This window comes from Notolabrus celidotus, unplaced genomic scaffold (assembly GCF_009762535.1).
Source record: "Notolabrus celidotus isolate fNotCel1 unplaced genomic scaffold, fNotCel1.pri scaffold_209_arrow_ctg1, whole genome shotgun sequence".
Taxonomy (NCBI): domain Eukaryota; kingdom Metazoa; phylum Chordata; class Actinopteri; order Labriformes; family Labridae; genus Notolabrus; species Notolabrus celidotus.
This window is the reverse complement of record NW_023260063.1, coordinates 24,095-51,909: the sequence shown is the minus strand read 5'-3', so window position 1 is coordinate 51,909 and position 27,815 is coordinate 24,095. Positions and strand designations below refer to the sequence as shown.

General features: G+C 39.2%; 3 protein-coding genes across 4 annotated transcripts; 1 reads left to right on the top strand and 2 right to left on the bottom strand.

The window, feature by feature from the left end:
* Window positions 1–1,199: 1,199 nt before the first annotated feature.
* LOC117809036 (coiled-coil domain-containing protein 106-like) lies at window positions 1,200–4,815 on the bottom strand. 2 transcript variants are annotated; one of them, XM_034678711.1, is made up of 6 exons: window positions 4,174–4,815; window positions 2,922–3,009; window positions 2,767–2,817; window positions 2,548–2,670; window positions 2,227–2,427; window positions 1,200–2,054 (listed from the first exon to the last, which is right to left on the bottom strand). In XM_034678711.1, exons 1-6 carry the CDS (start codon window positions 4,174–4,176, stop codon window positions 1,747–1,749), a joined length of 774 nt encoding a protein of 257 aa, XP_034534602.1. In that variant the 5' UTR covers window positions 4,177–4,815; the 3' UTR covers window positions 1,200–1,746. The 2 variants fall into 2 exon arrangements, with proteins under 2 accessions (XP_034534602.1, XP_034534603.1); XM_034678712.1 differs by lacking the exon at window positions 4,174–4,815 and adding an exon at window positions 3,748–3,871.
* Window positions 4,073–7,640, top strand: LOC117809035. Its single transcript, XM_034678708.1, has 4 exons — window positions 4,073–4,592; window positions 5,022–5,132; window positions 5,965–6,172; window positions 6,292–7,640. Exons 1-4 carry the CDS (start codon window positions 4,315–4,317, stop codon window positions 6,742–6,744), a joined length of 1,050 nt encoding a protein of 349 aa, XP_034534599.1. The 5' UTR covers window positions 4,073–4,314; the 3' UTR covers window positions 6,745–7,640.
* A 5,560-nt stretch (window positions 7,641–13,200) lies between these two features.
* LOC117809037 (carbonic anhydrase-related protein 10-like) lies at window positions 13,201–24,089 on the bottom strand. The gene is made up of 5 exons (XM_034678713.1): window positions 24,036–24,089; window positions 20,034–20,219; window positions 19,245–19,340; window positions 13,933–14,005; window positions 13,201–13,345 (listed from the first exon to the last, which is right to left on the bottom strand). The coding sequence occupies exons 1-5, from the start codon at window positions 24,087–24,089 to the stop codon at window positions 13,296–13,298; spliced, it is 459 nt and encodes a 152-aa protein (XP_034534604.1). The 3' UTR covers window positions 13,201–13,295.
* Between the last annotated feature and the right edge of the window lie 3,726 nt (window positions 24,090–27,815).

Here is a 27,815-nt window from a genome sequence, read left to right as displayed (position 1 = left end):
CATTGTGGGAGGGGAAACAGAGGGGTGAACCAAGTTGATGCGGTCACGGCAAGAAGCTGCAAAAGTTGGAGCAACAGGGGGTCTGGAGACTTTTTCAGACAGAGTTCTGGATCGTCTCTGCAGATCTCAAACTTAAAACTGCAAAAGTTCAGCAGCTTCCACTCAGACAGTCCTTTTTTTAGTTAGAACTCTGAAACATCCGAGACTAAAGGGCCATAACCTTCAACAAATTACCAAAACAAATTAGAATAAATGTAAGGAGGCTCATGTATGCAAAGGTTTAACCAGATCAAGGCTACAAATACATCAAATCTAACTTGTGTCTGTTATTCATTGGATTATCTTAATTCTGCCATTCATACTCTATAGTATTATTATTATTATTATTATTATTATTATTATTATTATTATTATTATTATTATTATTATTATCATCAACCTTTGTGAAGGACTATTGTGATTTAATCCCTTACTTTTTTCTTGTTAATATTCTCTACCCTTTCAGTTTTCACTATCTTCTGTAAGACTTACCAATAAAGAATCATCAGCAGTTGTTTATATGATTCTTTGGTAACACTTTATATTAAGGTACACATATTAACCATTAACTAGGTGCTTACTAATATGCATATAAGTAGCATACTAGCCCTTTATTAGTAGTAATTAAGCACATATTAACCCCTTATTCTACATAGCCTTATTCTACCTCTATTACGCCATGAATTAAGATTTTTCCTGTTATTAACTCCTTATTAATACTTATTGACTGTAAATTAATGCATTGTTGTTTCTGAATAAAGATGTGAATAACCAGTGGGTTATTGAGGCCTTGTAAAGGGGTAGTTCCACAAGAACAGTAATTCTTCCTTTATTACTCTGAATTAGTATAGTCTATTCTTGTGGAATGCAATGCAAAACTACAAGTGGTAATATTACCCTAATAACTATAAATTAATTATTTATTAACTCAAAACATGTTCCCTATTCTAAAGTGGAGTCTTGTTCATTTTTAATTCACAAGTAGTTTGATCCTTATTAACACTAATGTGTTCCCTATTCTAAAGTGGAGTCTTGTTCATTTTTAATTCACAAGTAGTTTGATCCTTATTAACACTAATTTGTTCCCTATTCTAAAGTTGCAGACTCTTCACATTTAGTTACATTATTATAGCATACAACTAGCAGTTAGAAGACAGACAGTTAGTACAAGTACAAGAACATTTATTGTAAACTGTAAACAGTCAAGCCATACATTCAGCTCAACAAAAATAAATACAAAGACTCAGGTCAATGCAAATGACTCTTTCATGTTCAAGGACAACATAATTATGTCCGCATGAGCACATGAGTCCAAATTGAAGCCAGTGGCCAGCCCAGTCAAACAACCAAACAACTGACAGGTCTAGTTTGACATTTCAAAACAATATTCAAAATGGCATTTACAATAGCTCAGTGTTTACTATATTTGTACAACCACAACTACTAAATGCAAAGACTCAGGTCAATGCAAAACATACAGTAATCAGCAGACAACAGTTCAAAAAGACAGTAAGGCTACTGTAAATGTAATCACATGTAAACAGATGCCTGAGTCCAAATTGAAGACCAGTTAAACAACAAACAACTGGCAGAATTAACTTTACATTTCCTAAACGTTTTTAAACCAAACCTTTTCTTTAACTGCTTTTAAACAACTCGTTTTAAAAGTGTTAAAACTGGTAAACTGGTAAAGCATGTCCAATCCTTTTAATACTTGATTAGCAAAGGGAGGAGTGTTCCCTTGGATTTCATATCCTCGATTATGATTTGCTTTTCTGGGGTGATGTTACGTGCGCATTTCCTGGCAAAGGCCAGGAGTGTCTCCGTAGTAGGGTCAAATTTCAAGGATGCAAATTTTTCTGGGTGCACATATTTTAATTCTGCAATCGGCGCTGTCATCTTGATGGTGCCTCTATCCACACCATTGATGCGGAAAGCTTCAGTCATCGTTCGGACCCGTGAAAAAGTTTTCAGAACTTTATTGTACCGCTGGAGGACCTCTGCTGGCCCCTTGACTGATCCAAAAGAAAATAAAACAAAAAACAGCATGAGGGATTAAGACAGTCCATGGCTAATGCAGCTAAAGTTGCATTGATGACATTAGTCTATCTATCAAGCATACTGTTTTTTTTTTTCATGGCAGCTAATCGGTCACTGGGCAGGAGATTCAAGTTAACACAATCTCACCTCTATGAGATCGCCCAGGGTGAGCCCGAGTTGCAGATGTGGGTGTGAGTGACCTAGTGCGATGACGCTTGGAATGTTTTGGCTGTCTTGAAGTGACATCACTGTCGGACGACATACTAATATTTGGGGAAGATGGGGGGTGGTCATCTTCCATGTCACTGGGGTTCATGTCATCTTCCAAAGTAAAGGCTTTTTGTTGAGCTTTCATAAAGAATAGGACAGAAGAAACATTATTCAGCTTATGTTGAGACATGAGGTGACAATATTCCTCATATAACTCAATTGTGTAACAAAATTGTAAAGTTCTCCAAAATTACTCACTTGTTTTCTTCTCCCCCCCCTGGATTTGGGCACGCAAAAAATCTCGCTCTTCTTCAAGGTCCTTGATCATCCTTTCCTGCCAGAGAATCTTTTCTTCCAGAAACTCCACTTTGGAGACTGATCCTTGATAAACATTAGAAGTACAATACAGGCATCACTTCAGTGAAATGTTTTTTCTGAATATAACCAATAAAACACCAGAAAATATGACGCCATTACCTGATCCGAGGCTGCTACAGCTGGGTGCCTGACTTTCATTACCTTCAGAACCTACAGTAGAAGCACAACATATTATTGTAGGTTCACAATGTTTATATTACATTAAGATAGCTTGTCAAGTAGGTTCTACACAGAACAAACAGAGCATGACCTACCTGACTTATGCAGCTCATCGCTAGTCCTCTCTTTTGAGTTAGTCATCAACTCATCTTTGGGGAGAGCTGTCTTCTTCTTTGCCTTGGGCTACATTAAAAAGACAGTTTGAGAAATTTAGGCTAACGTACAAAGTTTAAATTAGATTCATTTACCTAAATACTAATAATTAAGATACCAAATGTATTTCCTTTAGCTCAGGGTAGTTTCAATGTCCTGTTTGATGTAAATGATTATAAACTTCATTTATTCATATGTGGCAGATTTCATTGATTTTACAGTATGCCTCACATAAGGGCTTTGCTAACATCAATAATATAACGTACTGTGTAAGACATTTTAATGTCACTAGAGTTCTATTTGCAAGATAATACTGTCCACACTGGATAGCCAGTGTGGACTACCAGTCCCCCCCCCCCTACTCTAGCATATTTGTAATAATGTGTCTAGTATAACATTTATTGAAAGAAGCATCAATATAAGAACAAACATTTCACTTTTCTTTCAATAATTTGCTGTGCAAATAACATTTTTTCTTTAGCAACACAACCTCAGTATGGCTTCCTGGGAAAGCACTTTTCAAATAAAAATAGTAAATGTGAAATTATCTTGTTAATCTTTATACAAATAGCTTTGAGATATTCAACATTCATATCTTTATCCATTTTCAGTTCCTGTATATTAATTCAGTCAGATTTCCTTAACTGGCTGAATATATTATGACTGTCTCAATAGTCTATATTTAATCAGTTTTTTAAATTACAACTATGATGGCTAATTACACTTTGAAAATAACATGAACTAAAGTTGGAGATGACCTAATCTTACTTTCACGTCCCTAAATCCACGTTTGTAATCTGTCAGTCAACCTGTCCTCCTGCTGACTGGTCTCTGTCTCTGTCTCTGTCTCTGTCTCTCTCACACACACACGCGCGCGCGCACACACACACACACACACACACACACATACATACATACAAACATACACGCACGCACATGTAACCCCCTGTCCCCTAGTTGTCGCGCTGAATCGGGGATTGTACTGTGGTCATATTTATCCGTGGCCGTGACAACGACCCCCCCCCCCCGGGGTCCCGCCACAACCTGCTAAAGTATGCTGGAAACACTGAACTTTATCTCCGACTACTTCAGCAAATAAAATACCTTAGCAGGGATTGGTACAGCATTTTTTGCTAGCTAACACATTTGTAGAGGATTTTGAACATAACGCAGAAAGCTTAACAGATAACTTACCATTTTCAAAGCACAAGAAATATCCAAACTTGATCCAAACGTGATCCAAACTCTTCTTCAACCGCGAAAAACAGGGGAAGGGAATATACGTATCAGCTCCGTAGTTTGTAATGATTGGAAGCCTTAAGAGGAAGTAGGCGGATGATAAACACTGACTGGTGGATATTCATGTCAATCACTGAAGTGCCGTTGGAATTCTGCGTCTGCTTATTCTGCATCCTCCTACCGAGAAAGAGAAATATGGCGGTGTTGCAGCGCGAGATCTTAGGACGAATTTATTTTAGACAGTGCCCCAAAGAAGTCGACAAGTTTATCAGGTGGTTGATGAAACAAGGCCTTCTCCGAAAATCGATGAGATGCCCTTCTTGCACTGATGTCATGAAATGGAAGAAGTCCTACAGCAGAAAGGAGCCAGCATGGTGAGTAGTCGCTTCATGTTTAGATGTTACCTATGCGCAGTGTTGGGCAATTTAATGTGGAGTAATTTAAATAATCAAATACCTGATTATTCATTTAAAAAGTAATGACGTTACGACTCAAATTACGTTTTGTCAAAAGTAATTTGTTACTTAACTGAAAGAAAAGAAAAAAAGTTTAGCAGTACAGTCTGGGAAGGACCGCGGAGGTCAGGTGGGCCTCGTGACATGTGTCTCCCCAGAAGGGAGCTTAAAGTGTGGGGGAGAGGCACCAGAAAGAGTGGGCCAGAGCATAATGTTACATTGTTGCACCAGGACTGTTACTAAATGATGCGTTACTGACCAACACTGTCTTTGCTTGACATTTTACCATGAAATAAACAAGACTACAGTTTATGGTGTAAGGTCCATTAACCTTCATTTTGATCACAGGGTATGCCGTGATTCATGCCATAAGGGATCGGTCTCCAGGACAGTCCGAAGTGGCTCCGTGTTCGAGAATTCTCATGTACCCTTGCAAACATGGATGCATTTCATCTACAGGTAAGTTGGCTTAAACTATAAATTAATGCAGCCATCAATATTAAAACAAATGGCTACTTTTAAATTATCCTACAGTACATTGACTGTGGCTTTGTTTGACCAGCCCTTATCTATTATTGGTTTAACTTAAATCAAGGAGAAGTGAGGTCTGAAGTCTATTGGTTGGTTTTTCTAAATGTATTCTACATGTATGTCCATTCTTCAGTGAGGAGTCTGAAGATACAATATAGTTAAATCATTTTTTGACTTTTATGTATTACATAACAGTTCCTGCTAGTTGCATTGAGATCAAGTTACATTGAGATCACATTTTGTAGCCAAGGCTATTGACCCAAATGCCATATTGGCATGTATGCAAATAAGAAATTGTAGTTACAAATCAAGAAACTTAGACAATATCAGAAACTGACTTCAGTACACAATGGTAAGTTAAAGACTGTAGTGACTGTCCTTAGCCTTTCCTCTTCAGTCACTTTGGAAGGTGATGTGGTGTTCCTGACACACAGTTGAATATATAGTGTGATTAAATTGATGTCCAAAACCAAATTTTCCTTTGGGTGATGTTCCCATTTATTGCGGTAAAAAGAATATGACTAACATTGTCCAGTTTGTTCATTTCAGCTGTCTTGCATGCATTTATGGTAAGAACCATGCGCTCTCTTCACCTCCCAACTAAAAACTAGGCTACCTGCCCTAATTTATATCACCTGGTGACAATCCGCAGACATTCAACATATATCACTTTCAGGGAAAACACCACCATCTAGTGGTCAACAAAAATCCCTAAACAAATGGCTCCAACAAAGACATTTCTGTGGTTTATCTATTACAGATTTGCTCAGGGTCTTCGCCTACGACAAGTGGACATGATGCAAGAGGGGATTACTCAGAGCTCTGCAACGCTGACAAAACTTGCTGATAAGCTGCGGAGGGTTTGCAAAGCTGCAATGAACAGAATGAGAAGAAGAGGCAAACAGACCATTGGAAGAAGAGGGGAACTTGTTCTCATAGATGAGAGCAAATTTGGTCATAAAAGGAAGGTAGGCTATGCAGACCACACAGACCACTCAGATATTGCTACACTCTGTCTAACAAGTATCGACCTGTATGATGTCATTACATGGCAACAATGATGATCCATTATGCATTTGAATTTCAGTACAACAGAGGAAGGGCAAGCAACAGGAGTTCCTGGGTTTTTGGAATGCTCGGCATTAAGGAGGCCAGGAGAAGACCCGTGCTCAAGATAGTCCCTTACCGTTCAGCCGATCATCTCCTCCCCCTAATAAAAAGGCACGTTCGACAGGGAAGCGCCATCATTTCAGATGGATGGAGATCATATCACCGTCTTCAGGATGAAGGTTACAATCATCTGACTGTTAACCACCAAGAATGTTTTGTTGACCCTATGACAGGTGCACATACACAAAATCTCGAGCGACTTTGGGGCATTTGCAAATCAACTATATGGAGATTAAGAGGAAACCGAACACAAAATTTATTGAAAGATCACTTGGATGTAATTGAGTGGACTTACTGGCGTGGAAACCAACACAGACATGGACCACTGGGCATGCTTTTACATGACATCCGAAAAAAATATCCTGTATGAAATAAAGTTGCAAATTTGGGTCTGATGATCCAGTGTTTGAAATCAAACCAGACACGGTGAAGCAGCATCAAGTTTTTATGCTGCACACAACTTGAACAAACTACCAGCAGCACTGATATCAGAAAGTCCTCTTAATTGTTTTAATGCAAATCAATCTTTCATGCTGCAAACTCGTATTATATGCTTTATTTTAGTCTAGTTTTTATTGTGTTGTGTATATGTATATATATGTATATATATTTTTTTGGTACTACTTTAATGTAGTACAAGAAAAAACATTGTAAAAAACATTGTATGTTTTTATGCTGTTCTTTTTCTGATTTCATTTCTTACTGATAAGGTTTTGTCTTTATGTAAAGCACATTCAGTTGCTCCTTGGTGTTAAATTGTGCTGTATAGATAAAGATGCCTTACCTAGTATTGTTCAGTAATGAATGTGTAATGGAGTCCTACGTATCTTATGTGTATGTGTGACACTGCCTCTCTAAAATGCCCTTGCATTATTTTACTAGTTGGCTAATCAGCTGTGGAATGTACTTCTGTTGTCTTTAGCATAACTCAAATTTACAGCTGTTTATTGATTTGTCCATACTCAGTACCAAGATATATATATATATTTTCGTAGTTGTGGTTGTACAAATATAGTAAACACTGTTCTATTGTAAATGCCATTTTGAATATTGTTTTGAAATGTCAAACTAGACCTGTCAGTTGTTTGGTTGTTTGACTGGGCTGGCCACTGGCTTCAATTTGGACTCATGCGGACATAATTATGTTGTCCTTGAACATGAAAGAGTCATTTGCATTGACCTGAGTCTTTGTATTTATTTTTGTTGAGCTGAATGTATGGCTTGACTGTTTACAGTTTAAAATAAATGTTCTTGTACTTGTACTAACTGTCTGTCTTATAACTGCTAGTTGTATGCTATAATAATGTAACTAAATGTGAAGAGTCTGCAACTTTAGAATAGGGAACAAATTAGTGTTAATAAGGATCAAACTACTTGTGAATTAAAAATGAACAAGACTCCACTTTAGAATAGGGAACACATTAGTGTTAATAAGGATCAAACTACTTGTGAATTAAAAATGAACAAGACTCCACTTTAGAATAGGGAAAATGTTTTGAGTTAATAAATAATTAATTTATAGTTATTAGGGTAATATTACCACTTGTAGTTTTGCATTGCATTCCACAAGAATAGACTATACTAATTCAGAGTAATAAAGGAAGAATTACTGTTCTTGTGGAACTGCTCCTTTACAAGGCCTCAATAACCCACTGGTTATTCACATCTTTATTCAGAAACAACAATGCATTAATTTACAGTCAATAAGTATTAATAAGGAGCTAATAACAGGAAAAATCTTAATTCATGGCGTAATAGAGGTAGAATAAGGCTATGTAGAATAAGGGGTTAATATGTGCTTAATTACTACTAATAAAGGGCTAGTATGCTACTTATATGCATATTAGTAAGCACCTAGTTAATGGTTAATATGTGTACCTTAATATAAAGTGTTACCAAAATTTGTCATATTTTCCCCCATCCTCTTTAGGAGGGGCCTCTCTGAACTGAGCAATGGGAGGCCATGTAGAAGAAGAATCAGATCCACAGTCAATAAGCAAATATTAACAGTAAGATTTATACTTGTCCTTTTGAAAGATTAATTATGTCAATTAAAGATGATGATGCTAAGATTTCAATTTACAAGAGTATATCCCAACAACTAGCATCCTAAATTATCCACACTGAAGGTGTTTCAGGCACTCCTATATCAGAGCCAGTTTCCACTGAACACAATGTTGTCGTGGAAGGAACAGATGTGTAGTATTCTTTTCTGATTATTTGAAAACTGTTTTAAATTTGATGGGAAAATATTTTTGTGTGGATTACCTGCTTTGATTAATTGTAGTGGGCTTTATTTAAGAATGACTGTGAGAGAGCCTTTCAAGCAGTTCAATGTTTGCAGTTTGTTAAAAGTTGTGTTTATTACTGGACCTTCCCAAGTTAATGTTGACACATTTGAGATGGCACACGTGCAAAAGTCGCTGAATCATCATCTTTAGTGTGTTTCATTGATGTCTGTATGAGGCCTGTACTGTATTGCTGTTGCATAGTTGCCATTAATCAAACAGAGGAGTGTAAATAACTTGCTGATGCATTCATCAGCTGACATGTGAGCAATCAGTATTTGTGTCTGTAAGGGTGTGCTTTAACAGTCACACTGTATAAAATTAAATAAAAAGTTTTAGGAACACTGAGGCTCCTCTAAATATCACTCCGGCTGTTACAGCTGGTCTGAACCAAAACATGTGAATGAAATGGTTAAACAATGCTTTCTGTGAGACAGGCTTTATCAGCTGATCAGACTTAAACCATAACAACCTCGGGGATGAAATGTTTATTTTACAATTGACAGAGCCTCTGATTTTACATATTAATTATTTTGTTACAGCAGTCACCCTCTACAATAATTTGGACACCTATCTAAGTGTTTTGAAATCCCTATAGCAAAACAAGAAAAGTTAAAAAGATAAAAAATCTATGATTTGTGACATTTGGTTCGCCTCATATTGTGAAATTCAAGCTAATGCTAAACCAAAAAAGGTAATGATAATATTGCATATAATAATATATGATTAAGAAATTCTGATCCATATAAAACCTATTATCAGAGTTGAAGGGGTTATTCACTCCCTCTTTAAGCAAAGTGTGTTGGTCCAAACTTCTAGACTGTATATCACCTTTATTTAGCCTTCTGTAAAGAACGGGTTACTAATGGTTATAACCCCCCCACAAACTATATAATAGTGTAGATAATGTTATTGTACTTTGGTCTTTGATTGTGCCTGATGTAAATTCCATCTTGGCTTCACTGCCCAATATTACCAGTACTACACAGTCATTGAGGCATGTTTAGTTTTTCCTATTTCCTTGGCATCCAGATAGCCAGTGTCTGTTTGCTGTCATATTCAAAGGCCGTCTGCTGACCTGGACACGTTAGTCAAGGCTTGTCAATAAAACTCATCAGTTGGACTGGATTTACAAGACGTACACTTGACGGGTGTGAACTCTCTGTTGCAGTATGCTCTGGATTTATTTGTGCTTTGCCTTCTAAGGAAGTCTTGCTCATGATACGTGGACGAGTGTGGTCACAGAGCCTCTTTGGTTAAGGTACTGTGAGCCTGAGGCTACCAACCTGGGTCATGTGCTGTGCTTTGAGAGACTGACACTTCTGGTGAACATGACCCCCCTGAAAAGTAAGAACTTTCTGATTTTGGAATGTGTGTACGGTTGGCACTGGATTTTGAATACCCTGAAGTGGACTGTGTTGTATGGAGGGCTTCTACGGAGTAGGCTGTATCACCTGTCTTGTTCTGGACTAAAGGCCTCCTACAGCTTTGAAGGACTCAGTGACTGCCCGCATTTCACATTGCATGACGTCGACACGCAGCTGTCCCGGCTCCCTGTATTCACATGTTTTTAAAGGAACAGTTTTTCTTCTGAAGAAAAAAAGGATCCTTGATATGTCTGGTTTTCCGAGGTCAGTGGCCATGGTTGTTATGCTACGTAAGAAATCAGCCTTGTTGTACTGGCCAATGACTGTGTTGTACTAGTCTCACATTTTGTTAAATATTTTGAAAATATTTGAATAATAGAACACAGAGTAGGGTCTAGACCTGCTCTGTTTTAAAATGTCTGGAGAACATTTGTTGTGATTTGGCACTATATAAATAAATATTGAGTGATTGAAAGCATTAGTCACCTAACAAACAACATAGCAGCGGGAAGATCAGGATATGACGTGACCATTTTGTCTAGCCTACATGTAACATTAAAATGCTCACTTCTGCCTTTTAATTCTACAGCACTCCTCCACATAGAGTTTATCAACGATCATGATTTTAATTTGTATTTGAAACCAGCACATCCCCCAGGCCAGAGCTCATACAGACACATTCTCCAAATTCTGATTTCATCTTTATACTGATGGCTCATCCTCATGACCATCTGAGAAAATACATCTGGCTGGCAATGATACAGTGAATGACCGAGGAAGTGATTGAGACCTGAGCTCTGCCTACTGGCACCTCAGATCAAGCAGCAGAGTTGTAGGATCTTATCAGGCCTGTACTCAAGCCAAGGACAAAGCAACCACAATATTTACAGACTCATGTTATGCCTTTGGTGCTGCTCATGATTTCATGTTGAACTTTGGGGACAGAGAGGATTTCTCTCATCCTCAGATTAACCAATTAAAAATGATTGTATAATCACAATTTGCTTGATGCTATATATGTTACAAGCACAGCTTGCTATTTAAATGTGGGGTTCAAACCTCTGGATCTGATACTGTTTCACATGGAAATGCAAAACAACTGATATGCAGGTAGACAAGCCACAACTTCCTCCAGCTCCATGATACATTAATGTAGGTGCATGTAACTTAAAGAGGCCATACCTGTGCCTTCTGTTAGTGATATTCCAGTACAGGAAACCAAGATGTTACAGTTAGAGCATAATTTATGAGTGTGTTAGGGTTGTCCTAGAGGTCTAGCTTGTAGACCTCCCTAATGGTATTTTATCTGTCCTCATCCCTCCTCCATGTTCTGGTCATTTTGTACACTGCCCTTCACATGCAGGACAGGGGGAATGAATGAATGAATTATAAATAAGATTGGCATCTGGCACTGGCATCTATTCAGGGATTATTCATAATCGAGGTGCTGCTAGTAGCTAGCATTGGCAGCTTCCGTCTCAACGTTTATTTCCAGCGACTGTTGCCAATGTTTTCTTCTTCTTTTGCTATTTCATGCAGTTCGGATTCTTCCCCTCCTGTTACTTAATGCGGTTAGCTAACAGCTTCAAGACGCTCTATAGCCACCATCTGGCAGAGTTCTGTATTACAATCAGGCACCGGTTAAGATGATGACATTTTTTTAAATGAGAATATTCGCATTAAGTCTTACATTTTTGACAAGTAAACGATTATTCGAGCATTCGAAAATCAGATTCAATCCTTAGTATCACAAATATTTCAACATTTACATATTAATATAACATTATTGTCATTATGGCCTAGAAAAATATTTTTTGGGGGGAGGTAGGGTAGTGTACTATAGGCCCCTGTGGCGCAGCCTAAGCTTTTTTCCTTAATGGCATTTTTCCCCCTTACATTACTTTTACTTTTATACTTTAAGTAGTTTTGAAACCAGTACTTTTACACTTTTACTTGAGTAAAAAGCTTGAGTTGATACTTCAACTTCTACAGAATTCTTTTTAAACCCTAGTATCTATAGTTCTACTGGAGTAATGAATGTGAATACTTTTGACACTACTGGTATTGACACACCTCTTCTTAACTAAAACACACTTTTAACTTAGTGGTAAGGCAGCAAAGGTCCCTGAGGTGGGTACAGTCCACAGCAGATCAGACTCTTGTGTGGGTTTGAAGCTGACACTCACGGTTATAGAAGGTTCAACGACTCTTGTGTTTGTGTTTGTTACGCTTCATCCCACTTACCCTCCTTCACTCTGCTAATTGGGTTTAGAATGCTGCAGGAGCCTCATTTGTCAACAGATCTGACGTCACAATCTGCTTTGAAACATAGTTAAAACTAAACTTCACAGCAGTCGCTGATTCGATTCTTTGCTGTATGTCAACCCCTCTCTCTACTTCCCACATGTCCTGTCTCTCTTCAGCTGCCCCATTCAATAAAAGGGAAATGTCCCAAAAAAAGAATAACTTTAAAAATCTGTCTGTGTGGAAACTGAAATAACAGAAAACATGGTCAAAGCTTCTTCTTGAAGACTCAAATATCACGCAGCAGACCAAAGTTGTCCCAAAACCAACTCTGTTTCTGTGTCGTCTAAACTCTGCTGAGACTTCTGTCACTTTGCAGAAAGAGAGGAAACTAAATGCATTGAATAAATGTTCTGAAATAATACTTAAAATGTCAACGAAATGATTTATTTAAACACTCCCAGTACACGCCAGTACAAATCCTTCGTTTTTCTGTGATCAAAGCAGCAGCATTGGTGTATAAGCCTGCATTAATCCATAAGTTAAGGTTGAGTTATTTTAAGATTCTGTTTGAAAAGTTTCCTCCTCAGTTCGTTAGATTTCTGCACCCGTCAACGGACATGTTGACACATCTGCAGCCTCTGACGTCCAGCATGTTTATCTTGATTAAATCACAGTCTAATGACACCAGGCCGCCATAATAAAACCACAGCAGACTGTCCATTGTTGGTGTTTGTTTATGTTGGAGGCATCAGATTACTGGAGCTCATTAAACCCAGTGCCACAGTCGCATTCAAAGCTTTAGAAGTAAAAAAGCTGTAATTTATTTTTTAGTTATGCAATCCACTTAGAGAAAACATAACTAAAGAAGTGTCTGAGTAATATCTTATGAAACCAACACTTTAGAAATATCTTATTTGTAATAATTATCTGCAAATAAAACCAGCATTCTCAGAAGATTTGTGTGATAATCATGCCGCTCTGGCCTCCAGACATCAACATGATTTCCTGCAGGAGTTTTATCAGTTTGATGAAACATTGTTGTCATGATCCGCTCTGATTGGCTCAGCACCTTCAGGAATATGAGAACATTTTATTTATTAATCTCTACATCTTTCAATGTATGTCATTCTTCATCTAGGTCTCAGTATTGTGTGCTGTTGCACAAAAACAGCCAATACAGTCAATAAAAAAAGGACCTGTGTGTCATTTCAGCTCACATTATAGAGAAAAACTCAACTTGCAAACATAAAATAAATCAAATAGGTTACAAAAGAAGAAAGCTGATAAGAGAACTCATGATTCATCTTCAAGTGCAGCAGCATTTTGTAAGAGAGTTGACTCTTCGACTCTGAGAGGAGGCAAAACAGTTTCTTTCATAATGTTGGCTCCATAACTATCAGATTCTACCTCTTTATAAAGCTAGCTGTGACAGCCAATCAGGAGCCTGCTTTAGGCCAAGAAGATAGTACACCTGTTGGATCAAAGACTTTTGATATAATCGCCTCATTATGTGGCAGATACTTCTTATTTTAGTCCACCTGTGAAGTGCAGGCCAGATGATGTTCAAAGCTGAAGTAGAATGAGACAGAAAGTGTGTGTGTGTGTGTGTGTGTGTGTGTGTGTGTGTGTGTGTGTGTGTGTGTGTGTGTCTCTTACGTCTGTAGTTGATTCTGGTGATGGTGTCTCTATTGAGCATGCGGTTGAGGAAGGAGTTGGAGTTTTCAGAGAGCTGAGGATCAAGAAAAAAGAAAGAGAGAGAGAGGGAGGTTTAAAATCTAAAATATTCATCACAAACCACGGTTCAACACACACACAAACACGCATGGTAGTATATGAAGTAACACACAAAAGTGAAAGTAACTATCTCAGCAAATACAGCACCAGAGAAATGAATACACAGAAACCCTAAATCCAAAGAGAGAAATATATACATCCAGAAATTCAACTCAACAGTGATAACTAACAGGGAGAGAGATCAACAAACACTTTGTTTTTCCTGGACTATTTTTTATATAGCCTGTATTACTGAAAGTTATTCACTATGCTTTGTAGATATCATCCTACAACAAAGATTCAAAAGTCACTAAAGCTGTATTTTTGTACTTATACAATGTAAAATTAAGCACATGTACTTAAAGGTGACATATCACGCTTTTTTTCATCAATATATATTGGTCTAAGAGGTCCCCAAAACATGTCTTTAAAGTTTATGCTCAAAAAAACACTTTGAAATCAGATTTTGGTATGCCTGAAAAGTCCTCTTCTTCAGTCCTCATCAGAACACTCTGTTTTCCCTCTGACCACGCCCCCTCCGGAAGTGGATGTGCCTCGGCTCTCCGGTATGTTGATCTAATGTTTACATGTTGGCTGAATATACACGGCTGCTCAGAGATCGCGTTACTTCAACCTTCTGAATCTGATCCAGAACCTGATCCTGACGGAGAGGCGCCTGCAGCAGGACCTTTCTGAACGATTGGTCATAGATTTAGTGTTTCTTGTTGTTTTATTTATCAGTATGTAGACGTGTGTCTTGGTACACAGCTACGAACATGTAGCTATGTGGCTATGCTAACTAGCGCTAGCACTTATCCATGATAAATAAAAATCATCCACTAGATCTTCAAATCTGCAGACGTGGGGAGTAAAACCGACCTCTGCCAGAAAGGCAGCAGGACCTTTTATGAAGGATTGGTCACAGATTTAGTGTTTCTTGTTGTTTTATTTGTCAGTATGTCGACGTGTGTGTTGGTACACAGCTACAGCTACAGCTACAGCTATGAACATGTAGCTATGTGGCTATGCTAATTAGCGCTAGCACTTATCCATGACAAATAAAAATCATCCACTAGATCTTCAAATCTGCAGACGTGGGGAGTAAAACCGACCTTTGTGTTTATTAAGACAGCCTACAACTAGCATGCCTCCCTCCTAAGCTCCTTGTTACCACACATTTGTGCAGGTAATGAAAAACGGGGGAGGGATTCAGTATTATATTATACAGTCTATGGGCTGAACAAGCTCCGAGCTCTGACTCCGTGACAGACCGGATATTGTTGTTACATAACAAAAACACGGAAGTCTGAAACGGCTCGTTTCACACACATTTACAGAAAGGTGTAGAAATCAAAACAGGGGCAGAATGGATTTTTTTCATTCTTGGGGGGTTTGTAGACATGCCAGGGACACATATTTCAGGTAAAGAACCATTAAAAAGTCAATTTTGCATGATATGTCACCTTTAACAGTCAAGGCAGATGGCTGTCTAACATGAGTCTGGTTCTGCTTGTGGTTTCTGCCTGTCCTACCATGTAGTGCCATCATGTGTGCTGACATGATGTGCTGCACTTGGACATACACAATAAATAAATAAATGTTAGCCCCAATTCTTTTGTTGACTGCTCAAGAATGAACAACGGAGAATTCGTTCAGGTCTCATAAAGCATTTATCCTGGCCACATGTAAAGAGTACAGCACTGGTTTCAAATTGACAGAGCTCCCAAAGGAATTCGGGCAAAATGAGCCCAGAGTCCAGGATATGATAATCTTTTATAGATATATCTTGAAAGGCGTAAAGGAAGTACGCAGCCAACTACTATTGGCCTGGAAGTTGGGTGTCGTACGCAGCCATCTCCGTATTGGCTCTAGTCTCCAACATGCGTACCTCAATCGATACATGTGTCTTCAGACAGTCTTACTATTGTGCATTGTAACCAAGAAATGTATGTGTATGTTGCTTCTCGGCCTGCAGCTATCCTTGAAGCAGAACTGATAGCCAAAAGTTTGTTTCCTGCGTTATCAGCTGACGGTAACACAGTGCTCTCAGCTGACCTACTTACAGTACATCTTGAGTTGACATAATACAATGAGACCTTTACTGGCCAAAGTATCTCTATAAAGTATATAACTATTTCTATAGGCTATAAGATATTAACATATTGGTCAAATTAAGTCAAATTATCACATCTGTTCAATGTGCGAGAGCATGTTTGTTTTTATTTCACTCTGTAAGACACAGGAGTTTCTGATCTCTCTTTTCATCTCCTCTATCCCTCTTCCTAACCCCAACTCGGTCAATGCAGATGTCTGTCTAACATGAGTCTGGTTCTGCTCAAGGTTTCTACTTGTTAAAAGGAAGTTTGTCCTTGCCGCTGTAAATTTCTAAATGCTGAAAAGTGCTTTACTCGTGGTGGATTAAGATGGGATAAGTGTTATCCTGTCTTGATGTTGGGTCTTTGTTAATAATTTAACATAGAGTACGGTCTAGACCTGCTATGTTTGTAAAACATCTTCAGATTACATTGGTTTTGATTTGGTGCTATGTAAATAAAGATTGATAAATTGATTAATTCATGTTGTTACCTGGATTTTTACCCTATAATGTTAATATTGAAATTGTTTTTGAAATCACATTTCTTAGAGGTGTGACTGATTTTAAGTTAACATGGAAACAACAAATTGACTAAAGAACCAAGGACCAAAGGAAAGCCTGTATACATCTAGACATATATTAAATTATAAGGCCTTACATATGATATAATGCTCACTGATTGTTCCTTACACGTCTTACTGTGTAGAGGTGAAGGGATTTACTAATACAACAATTATGAATTCAACAGTGGTGCTGCAAAAATTAGCCATATACGTATCATCAACAAGATTGTTTATGACGCTCACTCTGACCAACTATTTCTAAACTCCCATATGATGGAATTCAATGACTCATTATATTACAAAATTATGCAAACAATGTTAAGTGCAGAGTCAAAATCACTTCAAAACTGTGTACAAAAGTTATTTTCAATTTGGGAGAGTTAATATGATTTGAGAGGTGTTTGGGAATTTACTGTTCAAAGAGATAAAAAAAAAAGGTATTTAAAGAAGATGTGTATCATGTTTGGTCTGTTCTAAATTTAGTGATTTTTGGTTATTCTTGTTTTCAGTTTAGGTTAGTTATTTCCTGAGCGTGTTTTTATATCTGCCTTCCTTTTTTGTACACCCTCATGTCTGTGTAAAATCTAGTGTTTCTTGTTTTTATTTTGTAGAGAAATCACCAAGCGTGTTAAGTTTAGTTTTACTTTCTGTGTTTACCCTCCTTCTTGATTGTCTACACCTGTGCCTCGTTACTCATTACCCAGTGTGTGTATAAAGTCTCTGGCTGTTTTCAAAACTGTCTACTCTACTAGCAGTACGTACTGATTTGGCCAAAATTCAGTATGTAGTAAGCAGAAAGTGAACAAGAGCAAAATCTGCAGTATGCCAAAAGTCCCCGGATGTCTACTGATTCAGGAAAATTTCACAGTATGCATCGGACCAGTCTGCCTAGCGTACCGTTTCCCACAATACACAGCGTTAAAGTTACGCTTTTTATTTTTTCTTCTTTTTTGACTGGGTGAACTCAGTTTTTAGGTGCTTTGAAAATTATTAAATCACATATAATCCACTTCTAAACTTTTTAAATCATAAGTGGATGCTAGAGAAACAGTTTCTCCATCAGCTTGGCCATTGTTTAGCATACTGTAACACAGATCGAACAGAACAGTCATACTACATACTAAATTCAAACGCAGTATGTAGAAGGCATACCCTACTGCCTACAACAGTTGTAGGTACTAGGTAGTATGTAGCAGGCCGTTTCGAAAACAGCCATTGTCCTCCCTTCTGTGTCATTGTTATGTCAAGTTGTACCATGTCATCTCATGGTCCTGTGTATGTGTTTCCACTAGCTTTGTTTAAGTACGTTTTTGTTTATTAAAACCTTTTATTTTAATCTGCACACGTTTCCTCCCTCCTCGTTTTTCTAGTCGTGACAACGTGTTTCTGTTGTTGGGGTTAAATTGTGGAATGATGCCAGTATAAATTCAAAAACTTGTGATTCACGTTTTTTTCTTCACACTTTGCAAGCTGGTGGCTTAATTAGATACAAAAATGTAGGCTTGGCTTGCCTTTCAGTCATCACTTAATACATGACTTTGTTGAAAGTGTCTGTACTGTGAAAATGATTGTATTATGTGTGACGACTGAATAAATACTTCTACAGTCAATATTATAAACTCCACACCACTCTGTTATCATCTAAAGACTATCACACACGCCACAAGAATCCATCTCTGCATTGAATCACTCTAAAAGAATAAACTGGTGTTCAGTCAGACAACTCACGTCTTATTGGTTTGATATGTTTGTTGCAGCAGAGCATTGTTTGTGTTTGGAGTCTAGGGTCCAACTTCATCACTCCTCGCTGTTTGATTTTTGCACGAGAGAGATTGAGGAGTGATGAGATAATATCTTAAACCCTACAGCTGGATGCTGGGGACTGAAAGTTTGAGTGCAGCACTGGTGCAGGGTAGAACAGAGGCAGATAGCAGAAATCTTGCTGCTTAAATACACAACCAAAATCATAAGGATATGTATGTTGTGATTGTGAGAATGACGCATGTTAAGTGTGACATAAGTGCAGCTCCAGTTTCCTGCCTGCACCAACACGAAGGACCAATTATTCTAGTCAGATCTAAATTGTGGTAATGATGCTGAAGAAACATTGTGAGCCTTTATTTGCATATTCACAACTAGGTAATGTCCTTTTCTGCCAGTTCTTCCTTTGTTTTGAAAATGCAGCAAAGTCAAATTCAATCTGGAGCCTGTTTAATGTCATATATTTCTTTTATCATAGTTTGCTCTGAGTCTGTTTGAAATGACAAAAGCTGACGGTAGACTTGTTCATGTTTGGGATTCGTTATGTGTTGCTAACTTTGCCCCTGTAGTCAACATGCTCATAGAAACCCTGGTTTGATTTTCCATGCTGACAACCAGCGTCGAGACCACTTAAAGCGCTGTCCCCTGCCAGGTTGAGTCAAGCCAGATCACCGAATGACACCCTGAGTACCTTGAACTGGCTTCACAGCACAAACCCCCGTGCTCTTACAGGTGTTTTTATCCCCTTTGTTGTGTTGCTGGCCTGACATGCTGACCTTTATGAAGATGGAGACCACAGCGATGCCGTGAGGACTCTTGGCTGCCTCAGTGTAGTTGGCGTACAGGTCATGGTTGTAATGGATCAACTGGACCTGGAAGCGAGACACAGTTAGAAAGATGAGAGCACTTACGGTTAGATGAAGTAGCTCTAACTTTCCACTGAACTGACAGTATGTTTTACAGTCAGTAAAGTGTTTCAATTATTTCCCATGCGGCACTAATTCAAACACATTTAACAGGGATCATCTCAAGTGCATTAATCTCCTGTGATGGCTCAATCAATGCCAGACGTATTGATAACAGTAGATCAATCAGTTTATAAATAATAAACATGTTGGTGCGTCTGCGTCCTGATAACTGTCTCGTTAAAGACAACATCTTCAGGATTCTTCACATGCACTCAAACGCCACCAGATTAGACAACAAAGAAAAAAACGTCCTATTCTAAAATCCAGGATTAAAACAATCTTTGAGAAAACCCCCCGCTCAGATATGACACATTTTTGCATTAACAAGAGGCGACTGTTTCCAGAATAACTCACTCTGTGTGGGTGGTGTGTGTACATTTTTCTGTGTGTGTGTGTTGTGTGTCTGTTTATCAGAGAAAGCATAATCCTGCAGTCATTAATCATAATAAGCCCGCTAATGTCAGCAATTATCTTATCAGCCTGTTAGTATTCTCTGCTGTCTACAAAGACATGTGTGTCTTTCTGTTTGTGCGTGTGTGTGTCCTGCAAATATTGTGTTTTAAATCCACAGCATGCTATTTCCGTCTCGTCTCTCACCTCTCCAGGAAAGCCCTGTCCGTTGAGGAGGTGCTCTGAGCCCGAGGCGTCCTCGCTACCAAAATGGAGGCGGACCTCCTCGAGCCTGTAGCTGTAACCCAGCGGCCCCCCTGAGATGTTCACCAGGTGGGCTTTGTCTGGCCGCAGGGACACGTGCTTCCCTGTGTTGTACATGGTGCCTCCCATCTAAACAGAAACAAACAGAGAGGACGACAATGATAAATTGATGTTTACTCCAACTGTAACAAGAAAGATCTGTCTTATATTCCGTTTTTTTCTCGACTGTGAATCAGGATTTTCATCGAGTTTCTTATCTTGCAAACTGTTGAAAAATGCTTTGTTTGAGGCATGAACTGTATGAAATGATGGAAAACATGACAGGTCATCAATAGTATAGCCAAAACATCTAGAGCCCCCCCTACAACTTAATGCAGCATAGGTTATGATGCCTGGCATCTCCATGTCAACAGATGGGACATGGTCAAACTTTACAATCAACATTCTCAATCCAATTACATTTTCTCTAACGTGTTTTTTGTCATTTTAGTTAGAATTCATCATGCTGATTAATGTCCAAGTGTTAATTTTTCTAATGAGTTAAGTTTGAATTTTTTATTTGATCCTAAAAAGACAGGAAGTGACTTCATGATTGACGGATCTGCTGACAAATGAGGCTCCTGTAGCGTTGTGTGCACCAGATTATAAGAGTAGAGAAGAAACAGTAAGGAAACACAAGAGTCATTGAACATAGCACTGACACAAGACTGTTCCGCTTTGGTCTGTACCCACCTAAAGGCTGGTTTATACTTCTGCGTCGCCCCTACGCAGCAGGGGCTTACACGGACATGAGTCCCACATACTTGTGCGTCGATGTGTCTGTGTCGTGCAGCAATTCTCTGCCGAAATGCTTGAGGGCAGGGTGGTCTCTCTGATAGCTGGTCGCCTGTTTCTGGCCCCGCTGCGATCTCTGTTTACTTTCCTCACAGCGATTCAGAGCGTGTTATGTTAATCTACAGCTGATACATGTTGCTGTTTATCATACAGACATGATTACATGAAGAATAGAGAGGAGGAGATGAAATACACAGCCGATGTGCGGCCGATGAGCACTTCCGGGATCCCAAGCGGACCATTCACAGAGCTTGCGGTCCGCGTTGATTCTACGCGTAGTTATATTTTGGAGGAGGTGCACGTCAGCTACGTGCGTAGGCCTCTGCATAGGTACAGGAGCTATGCAGACCCCCGGCGTAGGCTCTGGTGTTGATTTGACGCAGAAGCATAAATCAGCCTTAGTAGATCTCTGACATTTTAGCTAACGTTAAAAGTGTGTTTTAGTTAGCATAAGCGAGATGTCAGTACCACAACTTCACCAGATAATTTATTGCCCTGACTCTGACTCCAAATGCTCAAGATGTCCGTGCCACACCCTGGAGTTATTTTGGCTTCACTTATGTACAACAGGAGGAGGTGGAGACAAGTCATCCATCTTTGTGAAAGCCAGTGGTTTGGAAGCCCGTGTGTTCTTGCACTTTTGACGTGTCCTAAGTTTAAATGTACTTTCATTTATGAACAACAACAGAGATAAGACAGAGAATGTTGTGGAGAAGAGAGTGGGGGATGACGTGCAGTGAGGGGCAAAAGCCGGGACTCGAGCCAGCGGGCGCTGAATCAAGGACTGGAGCCTCTGGAGGGGAGGGGTGCAAGTTTTCCACTGAGATAAATCAGCACCCTCCTAAGAAAACCTTAATACAGGAATGAAGCTAACATATCAAAAACCATCTTAATCAACATTAACATACTAGTATGTTAACATGCTAATTCTAGAACAGCTCCAATCAAGTAATCAGACATTTTTTTCTACAGGCTTGCAGTTTTATGCAGCTGCATGTTACTCGCAATGCTTCAACAAATACCACCCCTCATCTCTCACGGCCCGGAGCAAAGCGATAAATGGCTTTGTGATTAAATAGAAATGTAATTAAAGAGCATTTAGAAACAATGAAAGAAAGGAACAGTGGAACCGCTTTCTTAAATTTACAGCAAGGCAACACCAGACACAAATCGCTTCATCATAAAAAAGTTTAATGCCTGCAGATAAATCAACAGGAAAACGCAGAAATAAGGAGAAAGACGAATAAATCAAGCTCAGTTACAGTTTGGGCGTAAAAGAAGGCTGGGCTTGTATTTGCTGTGGTATAATCTCATAAAACTGCTCACTTGACTGAAGACTCTCAGCCTTGTTTTCTTATTTATGTGCCTTGATGCAGTCTTTAAAATAATAATTTAAAATTAATATTAAAGTATGACTACTGTAAAACACCAAAATGAAGCAAGCCACCATGCAGTGAAAGTGTGATAAAGATGAGTTGTTGTCGTGACTTAAAGAGGAGCTCTTGTTTTTCTCGTAACAGCTGGAGATAAACTGTACCAAGCTTTTGGTCTATTGCTATGTGGGGGTTGCTTTAATCATTATCATCATTTATTCCTGAGTGTAACATATGCTACATGACACTTGTACCCACAGTGCTGTAATGAGCCTTGTTTTATTTTTAACACAGGCATCCCCCGTTGCCTCCAGCAGCAGTAGCAGCAGCAGCAGCAGCAGCAGCGGCAGAGTGGCCCACTTCTAAAAACTCCAGCAGCTTTGTCTTCTGACAGGATGGAGAAAGTGTAAAGTGCTGCCATGTGTGACCGAGCTGCTGCAGCCTCTGTTTTAATATCCTGTATGGAGGCTGTAATGAGATGACTGAGTCGGTCCAATTACAGAACACGTAGACAGTTCTGCTTCACTTCTTCACTGTGATATTAATGGTCTGTTATGTTAAGTTGTATAATGTTAACCAGAGCAAGGGAAGCAGCTAAAGGGTGCTTCTTGGGCGGATGGCGGTACTTCTGTATGTTGTAATCTGTGAGAGAGGTTTCAATAGAACATCCAATGAATATGTATGGGCCTATTAACCTGATTTAGATTATTCTTATTAGATTAATATTTTCTGGCACACTATCCTGCTTCACACTATGTTCTATACCTCTTTCTAACCCCAACATGGTCAAGGCAGATTGCTGCCTTTTATGAGTCTGGTTCTGCAATAAACCATAAAATCAATAAAAAGCAGGTCTAAAATAGTGAGTTGACAGTGTGTTAGCTTCCCTGATATCCTCTGGCAGGTGATTCCACAGCTTAGGGGCCCTGACAGAAAATGCCCGATCACCTTTTGTTTTTCTGTTTGAGCGTGGAATAGTTAGTAAAGATCTACTGGAGGATCTGAGGTTACATGATGGCTCATAGGTAGTCAAGAGGTCAGAAATGTAGTCTGGAGCTGACCCCCTACGGGCTTTAAAAGTCAACATCATCATTTTAAAATCAATTCTAAAATGGACTGGGAGCCAGTGAAGCGATTTTAAAATGGGTGTGATGTGTTCTCTCCATCCGGAGAAAAATTGGTTGCCATCCAGTTATTAATATCTGCAGTGCACATGTGAAGGTTGCTCAATTAAATTGTATCTTTACTGTTAAATGAGAAATACAACTGTGTTATAGATGGGATAAGACTGGGTTTAACCTGGATGTTGGGTCTTTGTTAATAATTGAACATAGAGTACAGTCTAGACCTGCTATGGTTCTAAAGGTGTCTTGAGATAACATTTGTTGTGATTTGGCTTTATATAAATAAAGATTGATTGATTGATTGATTGATTGATTGATTGATTGATTGATTGATTGATTGATCGTTCGTTTGATTGATCGATCGTTTGATTGATCGATCGTTTGATTGATGAGTTACATTGTATTTCCTGTTGAAATTAATTAACTTATTTATTTTATATCAAGAGAAATCTAGTTGGGAAAATTAGAAAGTTGAAAAATATGTCTTCACCACAGCTGCCATCATCTAAGGAGTGGTAGGAAACACCAGAAAAGGAGGGGATGAATTAGAAAACAGTGCTAAAAAGAATCACTTTGTCCACAGGGGGCGCCGAAATCAACACAGAGTTCCTTACTGGAGCTTCAACCTGAGCATATCCACTGATGGTGAAGTAAAACAAGGTGACCATGACTCAGCGCTTCACCTAACTGAGTTTTTCTGCCTTGTCACTGTCAATCTGTGTTCACATATCCTTTACTGTGTTCTTTTTATTGTTTTCTTAGAGTGACATTTTTAATTCCCTAACATGAACATACTTTCACGTTCCAACTTTTACCGGTAATCCTGGGTGACCGGTCTAAGCGAATTGGGCTTCAAAAACCCACTTAGTTACAGGTCTGAATCCAGGTCAGAGTCACTGAGCCATTTCTCGGTGAGGGCAAGGAGGCAGGTGACTTTTATTTCCCAATTATATTTGGGGTAAGCCTCCAATTCTTCTACTTTCTGTTTGACAGCAGGACTGTTGGTAGAGGCGGAAGGCTGCGGCGACTGTCAAGCCGAGGATTCCTCAGTCTCCGGTGAAGGCAACCTCTCCTTGTTCTTTTCTGGGTTCTAGACATCTTAACCGGCCTACGCAGCTCAGGCGGGATGTTTGCTAGAATATAGCTGGTTGATGTAGTTTGTAGGGACAGAAGCAGCTCACGGCTGTGAGTGACTCTGCCGGTAGCGCTGTGATTTTCCATAGCATGACAAGGAAAGTCCAGAAGAAACGCTGTCATGCAGAAAACTGCGAGAAACTGGACAAGTATCCCCATGATTTCCATTCCTCACGCACTGACAAGCTCTTTCACACACAAACGAAAGAGAAGACCAAAAAATTACGGACTTTAAAGTGTAAAAAAACAACGTAAACTAAACAAGCCTGCTCTACTCTGGGAATCTGTGTTCAGCTCTGGAGTGAACCAGCACTTGGTACTTTGGTCATGGAAGGTCTTGGTTTGGTAGCTTCATTATAGATGTTCCTTATTTTATTATTAAAAAAAAACAAAAAAACAAAAAAACCTTACTTACTTTTGTGCATTGCCTTATTGCCTTTACACTGCTTGGCAGTACCTACACCCAAATGGACTTGAAGCACTTTGTTACTCTCACTGATCTTGTTTCCTCTTGTCTAGATATTTGCTTGTGTTGTTCTTGTTCTCCTATGTACGTCGCTTTGGATAAAAGCGTCTGCTCAATGACATTGTAACATTGTAACATTGTAACAAGCCGGTAGACTGCTTAGTCGCACACTGTGAAGCGCCCCTTTCATCAGAGTGATGTGATAACAGTATGTCATTTAGAGTTGCGCAATGAATAACAGACTGTTGCCATGCATTATTGACCAATGATAATCAAGTATTTCACACTGCTGTGTAAAAAACATAGACTGTATAATGCATAGATGTAGCCTTAATAATGTACTGTGGTTTTAGAAGCAGAGTTTGGGAGTCTATCGTTGCTGTCAACCTAACTACAGACACAGAGGTGGAGCTGAGGCGGGCCTTTAGCCTCCTTGCTAACGGCTGGCCTGCTTGTCAATTAAGTTAGCAGTGACTTTCAGAGAAATAACCCCTGTACAGTGTGTGCGGTTAGAGAAATTAGCTAGTTAGACCAAAATCAATTTTTGTACCAGGCTGTAAACCAGTTTGTTTACTTTGGTGTGAAGTTGGGCTTTTTTGAATGGGTATGTGTGTGGTTTCCAGTGGTTCTGCAGCCGGCCCCCAGTGGACATTCGAGGAACTGCAGTTTTTAGTACTTCTGCATCGGCTTCATTTCTCGCGGCCGGAGGTTCCTGCTTGTCAATAGACGATGTTTAATGCATTCATCCTAATTTTTTTCTCGTTTTGAAGTTGAACAGAAGTGAATAATAATAATTCTGAACTGCTTTGATTATTGTCCTGTCTCTGTTAACCCTCCTGTATGTTCAGGGTCAGATTGACCCTTTTCAAAGTAAAAAAAATGTTAAAAGTGTTTTGTCGGTATGAAGCTTCTTCTATTTGCCTTAATTAGCGTAATCAACATATAGAATAACAATGGTTCCTTTCACATATTTAGAACCCCCCCCTGCATGTTTCTATTGCATAGATACTGTTCGTGGGTCAATTTGACCGGGCAGTTAAGGTGGAGGCTAAAAGGAGTCAGAAGTGTCAAATACTAATTGTTTCTTTGCAACTGTGTGACATATTTCACCACAATCACACACACGCACACACACACATGCACACACATACACACGCACACACGTACACCCTCTCCCTATCTCTTGACCTCATCTGTAAAGTGCGAGAATGCAGGTGTTGGCATGACTTTTGACGGGAACCTTCTCTGTTCCCACGGGCAAACTCCACCCACATTGAGGGAAATCTCAGCGGGGTAGTGATGTGTCATGATCAAAAGCTGCGGCTCTGAGAGTCGATGCTTTATAGTGAATCAGAAGAGCCGGCTTGTATAGAGAGAGAGCCGGCTCCCAGTTTTTTCCTTTTGCTGCTTATCACTCAGCCAGCCCTAGCTCTGCTCAAAGCAGAACTATGTTTTGATTGGTCAGCATGGCGGCCATGCGGCCAATCACATGTGAGGACATAGGATATAGATGATGGAGGGGAAGCTTTGTATCGTGGCTACATCTGTTCCTTCCAAGAGAGACTTATCGAAGACAGGGCAAATACTCACTGAGAGGAGAAATCGGATCAGCCCACCCAAGCTGAGGCATCTGATATTTCTCGATGCCAACCTGAGGACATTAATAATGTTTGCTCGAGTTTGGTTCTGGTTCTGTTTGCTCGAATTTGGTTCTGGTTCTGTTTGCTTGAGTTTAGTTCTTGTTTCTGTTTACTTGAGTTGGTTCTGGTTCTGTTTACTTGAGTTTGGTTCTGGTTCTGTTTGCTTGAGTTTGGTTCTGTTTCTGTTTGCTTGAATTGGTTCTGGTTCTGGTTCTGTTTACTTGAGTTTGGTTCAGGTTCTGTTTGCTCCAGTTTGGTTCTGGTTCTGTTTGCTTGAGTTTGGTTCTGTTTCTGTTTGCTTAAATTGGTTCTGGTTCTGTTTGCTTGAGTTTGGTTCTGGTTCTGTTTGCTTGAGTTTGGTTCTGGTTCTGTTTGCTTGAGTTTGGTTCTGGTTCTGTTTGCTTGAGTTTGGTTCTGGTTCTGTTCTGTGGATATGTTTGCAGTTTTTTGTTAATTTGCACAATACAAAAGTTTGTTAAAAAAACTAAACAAAAGTAAGAATGGTTTTGTAATAGAATAAATGCACAAAAATTGGCAATTATAAGGCTTCTCATAAAAACAGTGTACATAAAAGGGTTTTCAACAAACAAACCATTAGTTTTTGCAAAGTTAAGGTAAAACATACGTCTTCAAAAGATCCTAAATGTAATAATAAAAAAGCCATTAGGCAAATGGACTTGTACTCATATATCTCTTTTCCAGTCTTCTGACCACTCAAAGCTCTTTTACATTACTCGCTCACCCAATGATGGTAGAGGCTGCTATAGTAAGGGACCATCAGTATTAGCGAATCTTATTCTAGATATTCATACACAGCTGAACAACTGAGGGAGCAGTTTGGGGTTCAGTGTCTTGCCCAAGGACACTTCGCCATTTGACTGCAGGAGCTGAGATCGAATGGAGACAAGCTGTCAGCCATTAGAACTGTGAGGGACAAGTGGGTAGAGCAACTTCCACTACTCTATAACCCAGGCCCTAATGTCACAGGGGATGAAAGGCTCGAGGCATTCAGAGGTTCCTTCCATTTTAGGCAATATATGCCTATCAAGCCAGCTAAATACAGCATCAAAATCTGGGCAGCATGTGACAGAAGAGGTGTCTCCTGTTAATTTAACAACATCACTTCATAAAAAAATAAATAAATAAATAAAATA

What these genes read in the sequence shown, in the direction of transcription:
- LOC117809035 (XM_034678708.1), top strand. Translation starts at nt 4,315, where the DNA reads ATGATAAACACTGACTGGTGGATATTCATGTCAATCACTGAAGTGCCG. An exon ending in AGCAGAAAGGAGCCAGCATG is followed by an intron (nt 4,593 to 5,021) that starts GTGAGTAGTCGC and finishes TTTTGATCACAG; the next exon opens with GGTATGCCGTGATTCATGCC. An exon ending in AATTTGGTCATAAAAGGAAG is followed by an intron (nt 6,173 to 6,291) that starts GTAGGCTATGCA and finishes TTTGAATTTCAG; the next exon opens with TACAACAGAGGAAGGGCAAG.
- LOC117809037 (XM_034678713.1), bottom strand. Translation starts at nt 24,089, where the DNA reads ATGGTCACCTTGTTTTACTTCACCATCAGTGGATATGCTCAGGTTGAA. An exon ending in ATGCTCAGGTTGAAGCTCCA is followed by an intron (nt 20,220 to 24,035) that starts GTAAGGAACTCT and finishes GTTTCTGTTTAG; the next exon opens with ATGGGAGGCACCATGTACAA. An exon ending in CACCAGAATCAACTACAGAC is followed by an intron (nt 13,346 to 13,932) that starts GTAAGAGACACA and finishes ATATTCCTGAAG; the next exon opens with GTGCTGAGCCAATCAGAGCG.
- LOC117809036 (XM_034678711.1), bottom strand. An exon ending in CGATGAGCTGCATAAGTCAG is followed by an intron (nt 2,818 to 2,921) that starts GTAGGTCATGCT and finishes CTTCTACTGTAG; the next exon opens with GTTCTGAAGGTAATGAAAGT. An exon ending in GGGGGGGGAGAAGAAAACAA is followed by an intron (nt 2,428 to 2,547) that starts GTGAGTAATTTT and finishes TCTTTATGAAAG; the next exon opens with CTCAACAAAAAGCCTTTACT.